Raw genomic sequence first — 21971 nt, 5'->3', positions numbered from 1 at the left:
AAGAAGGGAAGAGATGCCTCAGGACTAGGGAAGGGCAATTTGTAATTTTCAAACAGGAGAAAAGGACAGGTTCTAAAAACTCTGCTAATGAGCCTGACTTTGATAACTGGCAAAATTCTAGAGCATATCATTAAAAGTTAGTTAAAAGCAACTGGGGATCACAAAGGGCCCATGGCTAATCAAGAATAAGACACACCAAACTAACCTCGTGTCACTTTTTGACAGTAGTACTAGAGAGTGAGATCAGAAGAATGTTTAACTTTGGTATATTTTAAGTATCTGACAGTCTATGGTGCTATTCTTGCAGAAAATATGGCGAGCTGGAGGCTACAGTCAGGTGGATCTGAAGCTGTTTGAATGACTGAACTCAAAGAGTTATTATTAATGGTTTTGTCAGCTTAGAAACTGACTGATAATAGAGTGCCCCAGTGATCTGATGTTGGTCCTATGTCATTTAACATTTTTAGCAATGACTTGGAGGCATAGATGGTGCACTTATCACATTTGCAGGTAACATGGAGCTAAAAGGAATAGTTAACTTTAGGAGAGAGTTAAGATTCAAAATGTAATCAGATTTAATAATAAAGTATTTGAAGGATAATCAAGTATTTGAAGGACTTCCATCTGGAAGAGGAATTAGATTTCTTCTACTTGACACCAAAAGGCAAAATTAAAAACAGGTAGACACTACAGTTAGTTTTCAGTTTGATGAAAGGAAAAACAAACAAAAAAAACTTCTTAACAACTGGAGCTATAAAAAATGGGATGGGATGGAAATCAAGCAATGTTTTAATGATCCTTTTTTATAGTGGGCAGCTAGGAGTTTCAGTGGACAGAGGTAGGACCTGGAGTCAAGACAGATCTAAGTTAAAATCTAAGCTCAGACATTTCTTAACTGCATCCCCCTGGGCATGTCACTTGAAATTCGGTTGGCCACAATTTCTTCATTTGTAAAATGGGAATAATAACAATAACAAAAGCTTCTACCTCCCACATTTCTTTTGAGAATAAGATGAGGCATTTGTAAAGTCCTTTGCAAGCCCTAAGTTCTAGAGAAATTTCAGTTATTATCAGCATCACCATTATTAGAGGGGATTTTTGTTCAGGTATGGGTTGTACCGAAAGACCTCTGAAGTTCCTTCCAACTCAGATACTATACTTCTATGATCTAAGTCAGGAAATGCCTCTGCATTTTTACAGATACTATTACATTACTAAAACTGTAATACTAAGCAACCGATCCAGCCCTTTTATCATTTTAGTCTTAATACATTTTGAGGAATTCCTAGTACCAGCTTGGATTACCATTCTTGATAACAATTCACATTTAGGTAACAAGGCAACATTTTTGTTTCTACAATAATATATAATTTACCTTCTTGATTTAATCTCATAACATTCCACAAAATTCCAAATCTGAAAATCAATTCTAAAAGGTATTGGCTGTTGAAGGCCATTTAAATACATTAAAATGAAATGCTTCCACTAAAAATTCAAAATACTTAAGGACATAGTAGATTTCTTTAAAAAAGTTTAAGGAACTTAATTTATACTTACACATACATGATTTTTATGCTATCTGTTTCATACCACAAATGGTCAAATTATAATTGTTCCTACTCCTTCAAAGTATTAGACATCTAAATCTAGATTTAAAATTTTTGCATAACTGTACCATTTACAATAAATGTATGATTATAAGATAGCAAAGTTTTTTCTTTTTTTTTTCTTTTAATGAAGCACAGCACTCAGAAAATGAAATGGAAGACATGGTAATTTTTAAATCCTTCACCCTCAAAATAGAACTGTAAGAAGCATCAAAATACTTAATTTTTTTAAAAAAAATTACCTCATGGAATGAATCTGGATTCCCAGGATTAAATAATGAAGGTAGTTTCTCTTCTAAACCATGCACTATTTCTGGCCACACAGAATTCACCAAAAAATCATATCCAGGAACAGTATTACCTTTTTCACTATGAAATAAAGGTAAAATTCCAGTTTAGTACATTCCAATTTAGAATATCTCTCTTCTTCATACAAAAGGCAAATGTTACAGTGATGCTTCTACTAAATGTCCTTCACTCTAGAACTCAGTTTAGATCTCTCTCTCTCTTTACCCTCCTGTTACAAGTACTTTGGCTCCTCTCCCCTAATCTCAATTTGGCTTTTCGGTCACAGCCTTATTCTCAAATATGACAGTTTTAGTCTGTCCCCTAACCCTCCTATTACTTTACAACCTTACGCTCAAGAGTGCTAACTGCTTAATCCAGATTTCACTGCAAGCCAGTGACTAATGAAGGGCAGGAACTTTAAAAACTTTTAGGAATGTCACTACCACTTCATATCCTGAAAATTTACTTTGCTGTTACATTTTCATAGAAAATATACAGCCCCACTACGAAAAAAACTTGTTCAAACTGCTATTAATTCATAGTACTATAGGATATGAAGTGGAAGAAACCAGAGAGATCATCTCATCCAACCTCCTCATTTTGTGACTGAGGAAAAGGAGGTCCAGTAAGATTCACTCATTTGTCCAAGGTTGTAACTCGAATTCAAACTCCAGATGTGTCTTCACATCCAGTGGTTTGGCCACTACACTATAGCTATCTGCTATGTCTTTCCTCCAAATCAACAAGTATGCTGCAGGTTATATAGCTTTAAAAGCCAATGAACCAGTATGTCAAGCAAAATTTTGACAGATATTGTCCTTAAAGAAATAGGGAAAAACAGATTCAAATTTCTTTCACACAGTGCTTCTAATTAGCAAGTTCTCTACATAAAAAGCAACGTATAATTTTTTTCTGAAACTATTATCTTTTATATAAACAGCAATCATCACAATCTGGACACTGAGTTGCTGTATCTAATGAGTTTTTTGTTCTAGTTTGGTATTTTCTAAGCAAAAACAGGAAAATTGGACTTATTTTAACAAAATGGAAAATAAATGTCTTATAGTTAAAACTGTTTTCCTAAAATAGGGTTTGTTAAGATTTTGCCAATGGTACTAAAGTACTGTGACAAAATTCCATCCTTTTTCTTCATAATATTCCAGCTTTGCAAAAAGGGTAGCACTTAAAAGAAAAAAGGGTAGCACTTTTTACAGGTACTAATACAAAAAGTGGGGTGGGGGAAAGAGCAGCAATTTTCCGAGTATTACATCTTTAACTACAAGTAGATAAAAAATTAAGAAATTTGGAAGCTAAAGAGAAAAGGAGGATTTTGTTATTCTGGCTTTGGATATCAAAATAATTAAAAATGGAAAGAAAGAATTAAAATTTATTGAAAGAGTAACAAGTGAAACGCTAAAAATAAATTAAAAGCATGTAACATACCTGCAAGTAGATAGTCAATTAAGTCAATCTACAATCTTCAGAGAATAAAGCTTGCTAGCTTTAGAAGCATTTTTATCACTATCATTATTACTACTTATTAATAGTTAATTGCAAATGACAGTATATTAACATAAATAAAATTTTATTTTATAAATGATAATCTAAGTTTTAGCTTCTTGTTAGTTATGTGAAATTGGTAAACATCACTTAACCTCTACAGACCTCAATTTTCTCATCTGTAAAATTATGGGGTTGGAGTAGATATTCACCAGTCCTTTACAGGTTTAAATTATATGATCTTATAACATACCCCCTGGGAATTTAAACCCAAATTATATGATCTTATAAAATATCCCCTAGGAATTTAAACTTTCAATGTTTAAATCATTCTTTGTGTGTATAGAAGATAAACATGAAACAAGACATATGACACTGTGATGAAAATAATAATACATTTATATAGCATTGCCTATGTGCCAGGCACTGTGCTTTACAATTATCATCTTATGATCCTTACAACAACCCTGGGAAGGAAGTGCTATTATTACCCCCATTTTACAGATAAGGAAAATGAAGTAAAGAGAGGTTAAGGGATTTGCCCGGGGGCACTCAGCCGGTTAGTATTTAAGGTTGGGTTTGAATTCAGGTCTTAATGTACAGTCAGGGGTCCAAGCCCAAGAACAAACTGATATTTACATTAAGTACATAGTTAAGTGTTTGTGCCTTGGAGCAGAGGAAGATATTTCATGTTTATTCATGAAAAGATTTCATGAAGTAAATATAATTTTAAAAAATTCTTGGAAAAGGTGAAAGAGAGGGACTGATGGAATACAGATCATTCATGTATGGAAAAATATATTGAAGAATACTTAGGAATCACCCAACCCTGCTCTTCTTCAGAGGTGGGAAGTCTTCAAGTGTTGTAAAATACACATATTTTTAGATTCTAGGATTTATTTTTTTTCCTCTTCCTTTTTTGTGTCTAAAATATATTGTTATATGGAATATAACATCTTCTCTGGGATAAGATGAAGGAATGTTGGGGGTAATTAGACTATTAAAAAAAAGTCATTCATAAAAACTTATTTTGTAAAAAAAAAGATACTTAGGAGTACAAATACTGGAAAAAGAAATGCAAGCAAGTTCCTTGAGGGTAGGGGCTCTCACTCTTTTTGCTTGTATTTCCACACATTAGCACTTCTATTGCCTAGAAGACACTAAGCACTTAATAAATGATTGTTAACTAAATGACAAGTACATTCAAGCAAAGGACCTGGTTAAGGTAATGTAACAGATATGAGGAAATTTTGGAGCATTTTGATAGAAGCCTTATAACCAAAGGATCTGATAAATGGCACTACCAATTTGATGCCTCAGGTTTCATAAACTGCTACAGTTACTAAAATTACAATGAGAAGACAGCAGAAAAGACAATATAAAGGGCGGCTAGGTGGCGCAGTGAGTAAAAGCACCGGCCCTGGAATCGATTCCAGTCTCAGATACTTAACACCCACCCAGAAAAATACTGGCCATGTAACCTTGGGCAAGTTACTTAACCCTAATTGCTTAAAAAAAAAAAAAAAAAAGAAAAGACAATATAAAACCTTCAGTCTTGGCATTTCAGGACTAATAATGGGCTAGTCAAGCCTACAAGTTGAAGGAAAATTGTCCTGTCATTATAGCTAGCTGTTTAATGAGTGAGATAATTTTATAAGTTGATTTCTAGCAAATTCTCATCCTAAATTCAGCAGACTGCTGCTGTTATTTTGTATAAAGGTGATTTAAAAAACTGGTCTCAGTTAAAGTCTTTTATCAGAAATAATAATAACAATTTAAAGGCCAATAAAAATATTCACTACCTCAGATTTTTAAATAGATGCAACACTCAAATACAGGTTTTAGAATTTAGAAAGAAGGAAAGGAAGCAACTTTAATGGTAAACGACAAAACTACAAATTGTTAAGAATACTTTCAGCTTGAAACCATCTAATCCAAGCATGACAATAGAACTGTGGGGTAAGCTAAAAAAGTTACAGTACCTTGAGATGGCCCCTCCGGTGACTTCTCTAAGAAGGCGGCAATGGTGAGGAACAAACTCCAACAACTTATTATACATGGTTTGAAGGCCTTTTGGATGAGACTGAACAAACTGTTCTAGAATCACCTGTCAGCAAAAGTAACAATATAAAGCATCTAAATAGATGGAGATGTATTACACAGATGTATTACAATAGAGAAGTTTACAACACAAAAAATGGTGAAAATCTCAAAAAAAAAATCTAACCCTTCTCCCCCAAATCAATGAATATTATAGTTAGCACACAAATGTTTTCTTAGAACAGCTATAAAAATAACATTATCCCATCAAGTGGCCAACTCTACCCTACAGAAATAAATATCATGCAGCTGCTTCTCTTTAACATTATACCTCTTGGTGATTCTGACAGAAAAAAAAATGAGCTAGGTACTGATCTCATGTTCCATTGCAAATTTTCTACTTGGGGAATGATTCTGTGATTATTCTTACCCTGTTTCCTCCGCCCCCATTCAGAAAAAAAGGTTATTGGACCATAGAGGGACAAGGAAATAGAAAAAAAGAAATTATGGAGTGAGTATGGAGAGAGAAAAAAGTTTTTTGATTAGTTTAATGGATATGTTTATGGTTAGTTTAACATTTTACTAAAGATATTCCTAATCTAAAATATTCCTTTAATTTCAATTGCAATCTTTCTTGCTGTTAACTAAAACAATATCATAAGTCCATGAGACATAGATTTATTAAAAGAGAAAGGCACATACATGTGGGAATTCCTTATACCAAGGAGTTCAGTGGTTCAGGGAAAGCCTTGGATATTTTAAGTTTATGGGGAAAGGCAATGGCAAAAGTAGGCTTCTTTTCCCTTGGGAACTGTTAGACCATGAAGACAGGATAGTCTGTTTATGTACAAGGGTCCCAGCTACACAAAACAGTTTCTCAGTGTGGTGCAGACTGACTGGCACCTGTCTTGACTCCCAAGGAAACACATGGAGTCCAGCTTAGAGTTCAAAGAACAAATTATGTCAGCTCAAGGTGGGGCTTTGTCCTTAACATGTCTGGGGCCTCCAGCATACTCTGGGGGTCCAGTGTATGCAGAAAATATGGCAACTCAAGAAGACAAGTTCAGGGGGCCCCTTAACAATACATATTACAGAATAAGTTAAATGCTTGCTTTGCCTTCATTTCCTTTCCTTATTTCTCAGTTCTTTTCATTTTGTCTTCTGATCTCATCATTCAACTGAAACTACTATTAGTAAGGTTACCAATGACTCCTTACTTGTTAAATCTGATGTTCTTTTCTTAGTCCTCAATCTTCCCAACCTTCTTCTAGTCACTCAGGTTTGCAAGCTTAGATTCTTCCTTAACTATTACCTTTCTGTCATTTCCTATATCCAATTAGTTGTCAAATTATGTTGATTTTGCCTCAACAACTAGTTCAGGATTTCATCGCATCTTACCTAGACTAGTTAGTTGAGCAGCCTCTTAATAAGTCTCCCTGCCTTGGATTTCTATCCTCCTACAATCCATCACCTACCAAATTGTTATTTCTAAAATACAGGGTGACCATAACTCCTTATCCCACATTCTCCACAGAATCACAGAAGATGATAAGCTTGAGGGCAGAGTGACTTTTATTTTTTCATTTGTGCCCACAGTACCTAGATAAAGGCCTGACACAGTGCCTAGAACAAAAGAGGTGCCCCATTAACACACAATCATTTATTTGAAAGTCCAAAGCCACAGAATAAAATGCAAACTCCCTTCTACAGGTTGATATTTGAAGCCTTTCACAAAAGGGCCCAAATCTACTTTGTAGAAAGACTGACAGAATAGAGATAGAGAATTTAATTAAGTGCTTAAGAGATGGTAGAAATTGTGCTAATCAAACCTTGGGAATACAAATGTAATAAAGTAAGATAGTTCTTGCCCTCAAAAAGTTTACATTTTAGTTGGTGATTTTAGCACAAGACGTTCTAGCTCCTATCTCCATGTCTATAGCCCATATCTGGATTGAACCTCCTCCTCACAGAAAACCCAGTTGCCTTTAAGGCCCAGCTCAAGAGCTAAATGCTCTAAGGGGTCTTTTTAGACCTTCTCAGTTGTTAGTACTCCCCCACAAAATTACTTTTTTTATATTATATTCTTTTATTTTTTGGATCATATTAAGAGGCAACATGGAGCTACTACTGATGAACTAACCTTTGAACCAGGAAGACTAGCTGTGTGAACATGGGCAAATCTCTTGATGTCTCAATTAGGCAGGCATCTAAGACACAGAGTGACGAGTAAGTTGCTGATCTATATCGATAGGAGGAATTTCCACAAGAAAAGTTCCCTAGGCCTATGAAATAAAAGGTCTGCCATCTCCATACCCTACCCTGCTATGTACTTATCTGTGTTCATGTTATTTCTTCTCAGTAGAAGCTATTTGAGGGTGAGGATTATTTTGTTTTGGTCTTTGTAGTCAACACTTTTTGAATAAATTCTCTATTTTCAGTCCTATAATACAAATTAATAACTGGAACAAAATCTAGAGACAGTAGTATGATACAGTGGAAAGAACCCTGGCCTTGGAGTCAGTGCCCCTGGGTTCCAATTCTCCCTCTGTCACTCACTACCTGTGACTCTCTGGCTTTCTCAACTGTAAAGCGGAGTTGTCCAGGTAGCATCTAAGGTTTCTTCTAGCTCTAAATCTATGATACTAGAAAATAAAATGATTCAGAATTACTGATAAAGAAATTGCTTGAAATCAACCACCAATTCTCTCCTAGTAAGTTATGAAAGAGAACGTAAAAGGAAACAAGCAGAACAAGAGAAAATCTCATTTGTTTCTGCTAGTGTGGTACATGATTTTATTTTAAATGGTTCCTAAAATGCTATTTTCATCACTTAGATCCAAAGAAGTACTGTGGAAGCATCTGTTTACTTTGTTTTCAATGAGGATTATCCAGCCATAAAGAATTGGGAATTAAATCATGCTAGAGAATGGGCCACTCTAATAAAGGCCGCTGATGAGGGACTGAAGACAACTTTAGCTTGATGTTGGCTGGGAGACAGAGAGAATACGGACTGTTAGCACGAAGATTTCTGTGAGAAAAGAGCTCTCTTAGTAACTAGAAAGTGCTAGATAAATAAGCTATTATTATTATTTAGTAGTCCTTAGTCCAACCTCTACCTAGAAGAGAATACACTCTACCATATCTTCAAATGGCCACCCGACCTGTGCTGGAAGACTTCTGATAAGGGAGAATCCACTGCCAACTCAGTTTAAGTACTAGGGAAAATTTTTTAGTTTTGAAGGTGATGAAATCTTGATATAAGTGCTATGGACATATATACACACAGATATGTAGACAGACAGACACACAGTTAATTAAAAAAATTTTTTATATATATATAATATATATTCCTAAGATTTTTATAGGCTCAATACAATTCAGCTTAACCAACATTTTTGGTATCATACAATAACTGATGGCAATTTGAGATTATAAGATGTTGAAGTACTTCCTGAGTTAGAAAAAAAATTATATGTAGCTTAATCCTAAGTACTTTTATTGCATTTTTAGAAAATCTGGGGGGCAGGTTGGTGGTACAGTGGTTAGAGCACTGGCCCTGGAGTCAGGAGGACTTGAGTTCAAATGCTGCCTCAGACACTTGACACTTAGTAGCTGTGTGACTCTGGGTAAGTCACCTAACCCCGACTGCCTTACCCCCCCCAAAAAAAAAGAATAAATGTAGTTAATTGGCATAGTATGAATAATGCAATTACTGCAATGATACAGAAATTTGTCACACTTTTATATAGCCCTTCAAAGTTTCACATTCATTATCTCTTTTGAGCCTCACAACAATTCTGTGAGGTAGGCAGGTCTCATAATATTATCTATATTCTGAAGAAATTAAAACTCAATTTTAGGTAAGACACCCAAGGTCACAGCCAGTAAGTAGAAAAAGTGGAATTAACTAGAACAGGTGAATTCAAGTCTAGACCTTTTCCCACTATACTATACTCCTCTTATGGAAATACCCTTTGTTTAGCCAACTACTCTGACTATGAATTTATTGTAGTTTTAGTAGGAAGTTATATTTTAGACAAGTACATGGCATAAAGATTTCCAATTAGTTGACAAAAATCTGTGAGGTCTGGCTTAGGTTCACAATAATAGAATACTTCACCTCTCCAAAATTATTATGAAATGAGCCATTAAGAGATAGCTGAGTTTTCTGACAATTTGAGGCTTTACCATATAAGCATCTAAACTTTTATTATAACCATTTTATCTTAACTAGCAGCACTTTCTCCAAAATGTAGTAAGCTGATGATACCAAACATAACGTGGCCTTAACTTGAGAAGATTGAATGGCTTTTCTTTTCTCAGTTACCAACATGAATATCAAATCAAATCATCTGGAAGGCAACAGTACTGACAGGACCTTCCGAGGTGGGTTAAGCTACTTGTGCCTGCGTTAAGCTCTCAGACCACCCACTCTTCTGAATTCTTGCATTTGTTTTTAATAGTTTTTCTTCAGCTTACCTTGCTATGAACTGTTACTTTTCAATGTCAGCATGTCTGCAATAAGAAGTCCTTTCTGAAGTGGACTATTTTACACTTTAGAAATAATTGTTAAGATTGTAACAAAATTAAAAAAAAAAAAAAAAAGACATCCCTAAGAGAGGCCCCAGGAAATGATAAATTAAGTGAATGGATCTAAAGCACAAACTTTGTGATATCATTTTGGTTGAATAAAACATCTCTTTTTAACTATCACTGATTTTTAGCTGTATTTTGAATGTGAGCTGTTATAACTCTCCTTTTTCTAGACAGTTATCTCTCGACATTCGTGGTTTTGGTTATTTGCGGGTTGGCTGTAAATAATTAAATGGAAATTTTTTGAGATTTGTAGAATACTGCAGAAAATCACAGATGACACACATATGTACAGAAAATTTAAAAAAATTAGTAAGTCATAAATATATAACTATTTTATTATTTACTACCCTAAATATATATACATACATAAATTTATTATAAACAGTTAAATTTATGAACTCTCTGTGGGAATGCATTCTCTGTCTTTCTACCAGCCAGATTCAGTCACGTGACTTTCTCTCACAGTAATCTTTGTATCTTGCACTTTTTGTAGAAGGAAATCTGTGAAGTAGTTGCTGCAGCTACATTAGCTGCTGTGAAGACTGCACAGTGTGCGAGATACTAATTTCTCTGGGGCGGCCAGGTGGCTCAGCAAGTAAGAGCACTGGCTCCAGTGTTGGGATGACCTGGATCAAATCCGGGCTCAGATACTCAGCACCACACCCAGAAATAACTGGCTGTGTAACCTTGAGCAAGTTACTTAACCCCGATTGCTTAAAAAAAAAAGATACTAATTTCTCTCACACAGAAATTGCACCTTTTTTTATGGGTGTTTTACTTATTATTACTTACAATATTGTTTTACTTGTTTTGTGTGTTAAATAAATAAGACCAGAATATTAAAAATAAAAGTTTAGAGAAAGGCCTAGAGTAATTCAAGGTTTTTCACATCTGCAGGGGTCCTACACCCCTAACCCTCATGAATGTCGGGGGACATCTGTATCTGTGAATTTTCCAAATAAAAAATCTTGTAGTGCACATACCTCATCAATGTATGGTTTCACTAATATTTGTCCAACTAAGGCTTCTGCATCTCGTGTCTTGTCAATTGTTGCGTAAGTCCTCAAGCAATGACGTATTATGTCAACATTAGATGTCTGGAGACCTTCTAACAGTAGTCCTTCCAGTGATTGTTGCAACATGGCTGTAATACCTGCTATACGCTATAATAAAGAGAAAAATAGCAAAATATAAGCCCTCAAACCTCTAGATTACAACAATGATTTTTTTTTACAAAGCTTCTTGCCCCAAGAAAATATAACATTGTCAAAGTCAACAATGCTAACAGTGATTTTTTTATAGTTTCCTGCCCCAAGACAAAGCATAATATGGTCAAAGTCAACAATGCTATTCAAATTCCTGGAAAAACAAACAAGAATTTCACACACAAAATAGAGGGAAGAGCAAAATTTTAAAAAAAGAGAGAAATAATCATTATATATTGAAAGATTCTGTCAAGAACCTTTGAAAGTTAAAGTTGGCCACTTTTTCGATTATACATAACTGTTACATAAAATTTACTCTTCAAGGGGCGGCCAGGTAACACAGTGAGTAAGAGCACCGGCTCCAGTGTTGGAATGACCTAGGGGTCAAATCCGGGCTCAGACACTTAGCACCCACCCAGAAACACCTGGACGTGTAACCCTGAACAAGTTACTTAACCCTGATTGCTTTAAAAAAAAAATTTACTCTTCATATATTTGTATAGTGCATTATAATTTTTAAAAAAACTCATGTACACTATATAATTTAATCCTAACAGCCACTTGGGGTTCAGGAGGACAAGTAGAATTTCCATTTTTTTCAAAAGCTTCAAGAGGCTAGTAATAATAACTGCTGGAATTTACCAAGTTCTTTAAGATATGCAAAGATGAGGATACTGAGGCTGAAAAAAAAGTTAAGTGACTTGCCTATGCTCTAATAGACAGTTAACATTGAGGCAAAATTTGAATTCAGGTCTTCCTGACTCCATGTCTAACACACTGTACCATAGAGTTAAATCACCTGCTAAAGACCAAAAGTCTAGTAAGTAATGTGACTAAATTAGGAGCCAGGTCTTCTAAATCCAAGCATGGTGCTTTCTGTTTACACACCACAGTCGCTCTCCAGAGGCATCATTAGGGAACTAATAAACTAAACTAAGCACATTCCTAAATACATTAATGTTCTAAATTTCCCAAACCCATGAAAATTGAAATGATACTTACTGGTCTCACTTTATCCAAAAGAGGCATTCCTTTGCTTTGAACAGCATGAAATTGCAACTGGTTAAACTCTGTGGCAATTCTCTCTAAAATCTGCCCAGTCAAAAGTGGGCTGAAAAGAAAACAATGAAAGGAAAACTTTATAATACATAAAATGTAATTAATTCATTGTTTTCTCATATTTGCTATTTTTAAAAATATCTATATTGTTACTTTAGTTAGTTTAAAAAAATTATTCCAAACTTAGTTATTATCAACAAAGACATCTGAATACACAAAAATGAAAAATGATTTACATACAAAACTATAAATGCTATTATTTACAACCTATATTTTAAAATATAGATGTTTACATTGAGAAACTACTCCTAGATCCTCTTCTGGATTATTCTCTTCTGGGCATTTTTTCAAAATTTTCAAATTACATTATGACTACTAAAATATTATATAATTTTCCTTGCATAGTTGTAGTAAAAAAAATATTACTATTTTTCTTTTCCCATATCCAATGATCTTTTACTATATCCAATTATTTAAAAGACTAAACTTGAAAATCATTTCCCTTTCTCTGAATCTCTGATTACTGAGAATCAAGGATGTACAGAGCATTATGTTAGATCATATGGTAAATGGCAAAGGAATAGCCAATAGTTCTACCCCAACACCCTGGATTGAACTGCAGAGGAGTAACTCTAAACAGAGATTAAGGTTAGAACTAGGACTTTAGATTATAAAGTGAACTACTTTCAAATTTCTACATGTTTCTGCCATTCTTTCTCTATTTTTCTATTTGCCACTCCCACCTTGGCTCCCAAAGACTCTCTTTACTTGCCATGCTATTTGTAGCTAGCATTTATATGGTGCTTTAATGTCTGAAAATACGTATCATCTTATTTACATCATACATTATATGCATTATCTTATCTGATGCTCACAATAAATCTGTAAGGTGGATTCTATTACTACTCCGTCAGATAATCAATAAACATTTATTAAGCGCCCGTTATATGCAAAGCACTGTGCTATATATTGGAGATACAAAAAGAGGCAAAAGACAGTCTCTGCCCTCAAGGAGCTTACAATCTGAGAGGGAAGACACCAGAATTAAGAGGGGTTAGGGAAGGTTTCCTGTAGGAGATGGGATTTTAGCTGGACCTCGAAAAAGCCAGGGAAGCCAGGAGGCACAGAAAATAAAGGAGAACATTAAGGGCATGGGAGACAACCAGAGAAGATGCTGGGAACTGAGAGATGGAATGCTTATTAGTGGAACAGCCAGGAGGCCAGTGTCACTGGATCAGATTATATGGTGGGGAATAGTGTACAAAGATAAGAAAGGGAAGGGAATGCCAGGTTAATGGGCTGTGAATGCCAAACAGAGCATTTTGCATTTGCTCCTGGGGGCAAAAGAAAACCACTGGAGTTTGAGTAGAGGAGTGACATAATCAGACCTGTGTCTTAGGAAAATCACTTTAGTGGTTGAATGGAGAATGGATTAGAGGAGAGACTTGTGCCAAGCAGACCCACTAGTAGGTGACTGCAAAAAATCCAGGTATGAGGTTACTAGGGCCTGTATAAGAGTGGCAGCAGTGTCTGAGGATTAAGAAATGTTGCAAAGGTAAAATCAACAGGCCTTGACAATAGCTTGGATATGAAGGATGACAGATAGTAAGAAATCCAGGTTGTCACCTCGGTTTTGAGCTTGAGGAACTGGGGAGGATGGTGTTGCCTTCTAGAGAGACAGGGAAGCTATGAGGGGGGAGTGAGGAAACTATTGTTGAGAGAGTTAGATGGCTTATCCAGATTGACATAAAGTCTGATGCAGGATCCAAATTTAGGTCTTTCTGTTAAAGTCCAACACTATGCCACCATCATACATCTTCCCTTTTCTACATTTTATTCTTCTTTCTCCTGATAACTATCTACCCTTTTGTAATTTGTTACTTTAAGAAAATAAAAATGGTCCCCAAAGTAGCAAATTAAAAATGTGTTTTGTGTATATGGTTACTTTTAATTTTTTATGAGGGAAGGGTACAAATCTCACACTCTCATGAATAAAGATGTTAATGAATACAAAACATAAAACCTACAAACTAGAATCAAGTAGAAGTAATTAAATGTATGGCATAACCTCATCTAAAGGATAATGGAATTAAGCACAGTTTAGATGTAATGTAATTCAAGAACCTCCAGATAATAGAGAATCCTAGATTCTACAATAGATAATAATAGAGAATTCACCAGTAACTGAGATAGCTCAATACATTTTTTGAGAACTTTTATTCAATGAATAAATGATGAAATAAAAGATGAAGCCAATTTTTCTGCAAGTTTTATCCACTGGTCCTAGTTTTGTCCTGGGTCGAGCAAAATAAATTAAATCTTTTTTTCACATGTGATAGCTGTTTCACCCTAAGTCTTCTCTTCTCTAGGCTAAATATCTTAATTGCCTTCAACTGATATTTTATGCCATAGTTTTAAGTTCCCATACCAATCCAGTCAATGTTTTCTTCCTGATGCTTTCCAGTGTGATATCATCTTTGTAAATGTTCTGGCACTCAAAATTAGACAAAGAATCTCATATTTGGTCTGCCCAGGGCATAATAACCTTTTTCATTCAAAGAATCATAGCTCTAGAATTGGAAGGGTCATCTAGTCCAACTCTGAACATTAGACTTCAGTGAACAGAGCCTTTGGTGGCTACATTATACTGATGACTTACAGTTACTTAAATCCTCCTGTCATCACATTTTTGCCTAACTCCTATTTCCCTATTCCTATACTTTTGCAATCTATTTCTTAAGTCTGAATATAGTAGTTTATGTATTAATATGAATTTCATTAGATTTAGCTAAACCAACAGCAGTCATGGAGTTGGGATGTCTTGGGTTTGTCTTGTCTCTGACATATACTGGCTGGGTAACCCTGGGTAAGTCATTCTATCTCTCAGTGTCTCCATATTCTTCTCTCCAGGAAAATAATAGGTCCAAATAATAAAGCAAAAACTGATAATGGTAATATGACAAGTTCTTTCCTTGCCTGGTTTTTAAGACTACTTTGCTAAACAGTCATTTAAAAAGTCATAAAAATTTTCCTGGTTGTAACCAGTGTTTCACTTATGTTTTTTTCCCTTCATTATCTTCTCATTCGTAATTTCAATTTGTGCAAAATCTTTTCCATTTAAGAGTGATAATAACAATAATGATAATAAATAATTCCAATTCATGGGAATAATGGTGTAGAAGGGGAAAGGATATGCCAGTAGGCACAAGACGTTATAAACATATTTACACATTATAAGTAGTTACTGTGTTGTGCAAAAAAGCAATGGGATTAGAAAACAAAGAGTCATGTTTCACCTCTGGTACTGAGAGGCACATCACAATCCCAGCCCCAGTTTCCTCATGTATAAAATGGGGAACAGTGCCACTTGACTCACATAGTTGCAAGCTATGATAATGTAAGCAAGGCACTTTGTAAACTATAAAATACTATATCACCAACTATACAAATGTGGCTTATTTCATTATTCTATAGGAATATTATTCCTATATAATTCCTATAGAAGTCTGCAGGAATATTGCTCAACCCCCTAAACATGGATGAGCACCACCCAAGTTTTTGTCTTTGGCCTTTTCTTTTCTCTCTATAAACTCTCTCTGGCCTTGGCAATTCTGTCCAATTAATGACTAGATTATCAACTCTGTTGAGATGATACCCACACTTTTATCTTCAATCCCTTGCCCAGAGCCCTGGTTAATTTCTAATTATATGCTGAACATTTCCACCTAGATTTCTCAATAGCACCTTAAATTCAACATATCTGAAACTGAAATGACCATCTTTCTCCCTAAACCTGCCCTTCCTCCAAACTTCCCTATATTTTATGGCATGATCATCTTCCCAGTCAATTAGTTTATAAAGAAGTCCTTTGACTCTGCCCTTTCCCTTTCCCACATCCAGTAAGTTGCTAAGGCCTATAAATTTCACCTTTGAAGGCTCGATTACATCTGTCCCCTCCATCCCATTCCCACTACTACTACCCTAAACAAAGCCTTTGTTTCTTCTCACATGGACTACTGTGACAGACTTCTATATTGTCTCCTTCCAGCTTTCTCCCCAATTCAATCTATCCTGAATTTGACTCCCAGAATCATGTTCCCAGTTCACTTCAACCATATCTTTAACAGCTCAAAACCTTTTCAGCAAGTCTTCATTTATAAACAGAATTAAATAAAAATTTCACAGCACTGAGTGTTCTCCATAATTTGGCTCCAACTATATTTCCAGACTTATTACATACTACTTCTTCTTCACATACTCTTATATTCTAGTAAAGATAATTCCTCATTCCTAACTCCTAATACATCTGCCGACTGAAATCCTCTTTAAAACTCATCTCAGTTATTCTCTCCTAAAAGAAACTGTTAGCATAAATGGAGGCAAGTCACTGACCCATTCACTGACATATTATCTTACTGAGAGAAATGTGCCTCAGTTACTTTTTTGTTAAATTTCACTTGCAACATTACTATCCAGATCTGTTCTATGCTTATCGCATCCTAATCTACGTATAATAATTTATAAATGTCTTACTGCCCTGTAAGTCTGAAAAAATACTTGAGGGTGAGGACTGTGTTAGATCCTAATTGATTATATCCCCAGGACCTACCACAGTACCTTGCCCATGGTATTAAGTGCTCAATAACAGATACCATTTCCAAGCCAGGGGTTGGAAAAGGAGAAGACGACAACCAAGTGAACTCAAGCAAAAGGGCTAATAAGGCAGAAAAGGAACTAGGTCACTACAATTAGAATAAGTATTTTATTTGATATTCTACAAATCCCATCAAAGGAAATTTAATGCATGGTACATTTTCAGCAGAATTATTACAAGCAAGATAAAATGACAATCTGCCACAAGAACACAACTAGGCAACTCACTCCATCAGCACTTGTGGTCACTACTATAATTGCTTGCAATAAGCAATTAAGTCCTAAAATAGCAATCACTTAAAAATAGAAATACAGGATTTTTCCTGTACCTCTAGGGTAGAGGAAACACACTAGTTTGACAAAGGCTTTGCTTTCCCAATATCCTGTAACTTGAAAATGTTTTCCATTCCCAAAACTTCTCCCTTTTGAAAAAACAGGAAATAATGGATGTTTTGACATAGGTTTTCAAGGCCAAATAATTAGAGGCCGGCCAAGGTGATAAACCTCTCTATACTTAGTTAAGATAATCCTCAGACAATTGATACCATCTGAGGATATAGAGATGAAATCTAACAATCAAAGGGAAGAAGGAAGCCATTGCTAGCCCCCATTACTGAACTGCACATTAGCTCTGTAACCAATTATGCTGCCCTCAACCCTATGATGTCACCTACCTGTTCTTTGTTCTAGACTCCCCAAAACTTATAAAAGTGGAGTTGTTGGTCTGCTCAGGGTCTTTGGCAGAAATGAAGGCAATCCATCGACCCATTTATTGACAGACAGCATGCCCCTGTTAATAAATGTTATCTTGCAATTATATTTCACAAGTATTAATACATGAGATGTTCTACTTTATCTAAAACTGTTTTGTCTTATTTTAACAACTTATTTCTAATTACTACATCTTTTGCATAATTTTTTTGTGTACAGACTGGAAGGTTAAGGAGATCTGTGAATAGTTATTAATTCACCATCTTTCAGGTCAACAGAAATGAAACTCAACTGTAACCAAGACCTTTAGGTATAGTTGTAAATCAATGAATATGCTACAATCTTCTCAGTCACTCAGGCTCAGTCCTGACTCCTCAATCTCAGTCACCACACAAATCTAATGTACTGTCAAGTGTTGTACATATCTCTATATATCTATCAGTTTCTCTCCCCTTACATACCTTCCACAATGGTGTATCACCTAATGCCTGGACTACAGCAATTATCTTCTGGTTGGTCTCCCTGCCTAGAGTCTTCTGCATTCTAACTTATGCTGACTTCTAGTGATCAGAATTTCTCTAAATGTACACACTGGCCAGAGGTGCCACTGAATACTCATTAGATTGGCAAAGTTGACAAAAAAGGAAAATGCCAAATACTGGAGGAGTTATGAGAAAAAAGGTACACAAGCGAATTGCTGGTGGAGCTGTGAACTTGTCTAACCATTCCAGAAAGCAATTTGGAACTATGCCCACAAGACTATTAAACTGTGTACATCATTTGATTCAGTGATATCACTACTAGGTTTATACCCTAAAGAGATCAAAGACAAAGGAAAAGGACCCATATGCACAAAATTATTTATGGTAGCTCTTTAATGATGGCAAAAAAATGGAAACTGAGTGAGAACCTATCAATTATGGAATGGCTGAACTAGTTATGGTATATGAATGTGATGGAATACTACTGTGCTATAAGAAATGATGAAGGTTTCAAAGAAACCTAGGAAGACTTGTATGAACTCATACAAAATGAAATGTGCAGAACAAGGAGAACAATTTATATAATAACAACACTATTAAAAAGACAAACAACTTTCAAATAGTTAGGAACTCTAATCAACAAAATAACTACAACTTTTTAGAGGACCCATGATCAAACATGCTACCTATCTTAAGACAGAGACACGATGGACTCAGTGAAGACTGAAGAATATTTTTTTTTAATGTCTGAGGCAGGAATTCTTTTGTTTGACTACATATACTTGTAAAAGGTTTTATTTTTTCCCTTGCTTTCTAATGGGTAAGGGAAATGGTGAGAGGAAAAGAATTCAGAAATTTAAAAAAAAAATTGAATTTTAAAAAATGCACACAGTTGGATATTAAACCAAGGTCAACAATCTTTAGCACTTGCTTTTCTTTTTTTTTTAAGCAATCGGGGTTAAGTAACTTGCTCAAGGTTCCACGGCCAGGTGTTTCTGGGTGGGTGCTAAGTGTCTGAGCCCGGGATTCGATCTCCAGGTCAATCCTGACACTGGAGCTGGTGCTCTTACTCGCTGTGCTACCTGGCTGCCCAGCACTTGCTTTTAAAAAAATGTCTGTCCCTAATTTTCTAGTATCTCTCATATTTTCCATGATTCCTCAAAGATCACTGACTGTACTTCAATGATTCTGTAAGATCTTTTCATCATCCTTGTATATATTTCATTTAAGATGGGAAAGAACTTTTTAAAAAAAAATTGCTAGATTCTTTTTTGCTATCCCTCACATATCTTATCCTTCAATTTCCTGTTACATCTTTTATGACACAAAATCATTCTCTGACAAATATAAAAACATAAAAAATTTGAGTAATCTGCTTTCTTTCAGCTATAAAACAATTTCCTCATTTACTTCAAATGGTAATACTGTTCCCTGACAAGTCTTTTGGTTTTTTCCCCTCTTACCCTGAATATACCTAAAACTGTTCATTTTGTTTTTTTCTAAAAAATTTTCTCACATCTCAGCTCAATCTCAGCTTTATCTTTCCTGGCAACTGTTACAGCTCCCCTCTAGTCTTTTGTACTGTTCTGTGGCTATATGCTCCTGTTTTCTATCTCTTGTACCTGACTTCCTTGAATATGATCTTGAAGATCTTTCTGTTAACTACAGTAGTTTTATTTAGATCCCTGACCTCAAAAAAATACATCAAAATGTTTTTTAAAGGTAAAATACCCGAAGATATGACAGAACATGATCTCAGAGTCAAGAAGACCTGGGTTCAAGGTCCCACCTTTCATACACACTGGCTTATATGACCCTGGGAAATTCACTTAACCTCTTAGTTTTTGAAGGTGAATCTCTAATAAGATTAAAAACAGTAGAATAGTTGCTAATTTGCATTGGTAAAGGGAGTTTCCTCTGTACAAGTTCTCTATTCCAATGAAGTCACTGGTCTAGCCCCAAAGTTCAAAAGTCAGGCACTATATTTAGCAAACTGTGAAAACAACTAGAACCACACAGGATAAGATAGCACTGATGGATTGTCAACTGTACCTTTGAAAAGACCACTAACACTAATGAAATCATGGACTCACTGGAGTATATTATTATTATTATTGTTCCTTGTCAGAATTATTCCCAGTTGTATCATCAGAACTTCCCAGTTGTATCACAAGAATTTCATTCTTAAAATTTTCTATTTCTCAAACTACCTTTACTTTTAAACTCTTTCCCACAGAATCATACCCATCTTTTCTCTATTCTCTGAAAGTGTGAGAAAACGTATGCTTCCTTTGGTACAATCTACAAAGAGTTAAAATACTCAAAACACCTGAAAAGAATCTTTTCCTACAAGTCCTTTAGTTAACTACAGTTATCAAATACCCACCAAGTGAAACAGTCATGTCCCTAAATACTGTGAGAGAATACTATAGATGAAATTGAAGGCACTTTATTCACTGCCCTTGAGAAGTTTATAACACGATAAGAGACACATGACTAATACATCTAAAAAAGACAAAGAAAAATCAAGTGCAAGGCTTAGGAAGTAACAGTTAAAGTATGTTTTCTAAAGATCTTACATGTATTAAAGTTTTGGTCCAGGATATCCACCAACAGAATGGCAAGAATACAAGGAACAATGAGCATGCCAGCATATCTATCATATAATAATCTCCAATTTCTTATATCATCTTTTAGATATAGGTCCCATATCCACTTGGAGTTTACAGCAGTACATGATGTAATACAGTATTTTTAATGAACAGTGGGCTACTGAATTCAAGAGCTACTGATTCTGTTGTAATAATTAACTTTTCTATTTTTTTAACCAATAACAAATCATTTTGTGGAAGCAGATAAACCAGCCCCCATTCCCTCTTCTGGAAATATTAAAACATTTAAAAATTTTAATAGTCTAAAGCCTACTGACTAATCTGGATGAGAAACCTTATGAGACATTTTTAACTATCAATTTCAAAACCACAGCCTTCTCTCTCTCTAGATCACCTTAGGAAAAGACTCAACACTGAAGTAATTAATAAGAGGAAGAAGCCTTTGAATGATCCACCTTGACTAGATTAAGATACTGATCCCACCTAAGAGAAGGAAGCCGTTCCTTTCATAACTTCAGGAAATGGAAATTAGGATGGTATGAACCAGTTGGAAATGAGAACCCCTGAACTGAGTGGTAAATGAGGGATGGCTTTAGCAAAACAATTCTCCAAAGATGTGGCAGAAAATTAAGTGACTACTGACCTGTTTGATGAAGAAAACTGTTACCTAATCTCTGGACCTTTTGATTAATGTTGACTTATGAAATATTCCTTGTACAAGAATCCTATTAAATTGGGCCTTCAAAATGACTTGCTAGAAAGACATCCAATGGTAAAAAAGAACTCTGTCAGTTTGGATATTTCTTGCTTTCAACAGAAAAATACTTATATTTGGAATAATCTAAAAATAATAAAAATTGTTTCTGGTAAGCCTGTGTCTGTAGTGCAGGCAGTTCTTTGACAGTTCTGATGATTACTGGTTTATAATACAGTGTGAATTTTGCTGTCATTTTGTCTATGTCTTTGGTAGTTTGACAGGTGTAAGGCTGAAATATAAATTAACTGAGGTAGTATTTTCATCTTTATTATATTGCCTCTGCCCAACCATGAAGAATGTCTATCAATTTTCAAATGTTCCTTTATTTTCATGTTTTGTAAATGTATTTATGTCTTGAGTATTCCTTTATATTTTATATATTTTGTAATTGTTTTGAATGAGATTTCTCTGTAATTTCTTTCTGGTTTGTATTAATGCTATAAGGAAATACTGATGAGGAG

The 21971-nt window shown here is 35.0% G+C and overlaps 1 protein-coding gene across 3 annotated transcripts in view; it reads right to left on the bottom strand.

The window, feature by feature from the left end:
• COG2 (component of oligomeric golgi complex 2) overlaps positions 1 to 21971 on the bottom strand; it is a 70637-nt gene that overhangs the window by 26212 nt on the left and 22454 nt on the right. For all 3 annotated transcript variants that reach the window (XM_069064894.1, XM_069064893.1, XM_069064895.1), the window contains 4 exons: positions 12239 to 12347; positions 11015 to 11194; positions 5378 to 5502; positions 1850 to 1976 (listed from right to left, as the gene is read on the bottom strand). In XM_069064894.1, coding sequence (XP_068920995.1) covers positions 1850 to 1976; positions 5378 to 5502; positions 11015 to 11194; positions 12239 to 12347 — 541 coding nt within the window. The remainder of the gene's footprint in view (positions 1 to 1849; positions 1977 to 5377; positions 5503 to 11014; positions 11195 to 12238; positions 12348 to 21971) is intronic.

This window comes from Petaurus breviceps, unplaced genomic scaffold (assembly GCF_028583685.1).
Source record: "Petaurus breviceps papuanus isolate PSGF00001 unplaced genomic scaffold, PetGlider_PUasm1.0 90650, whole genome shotgun sequence".
NCBI lineage: Eukaryota > Metazoa > Chordata > Mammalia > Diprotodontia > Petauridae > Petaurus > Petaurus breviceps.
This window is presented reverse-complemented; position numbering and strand designations above follow the sequence as displayed.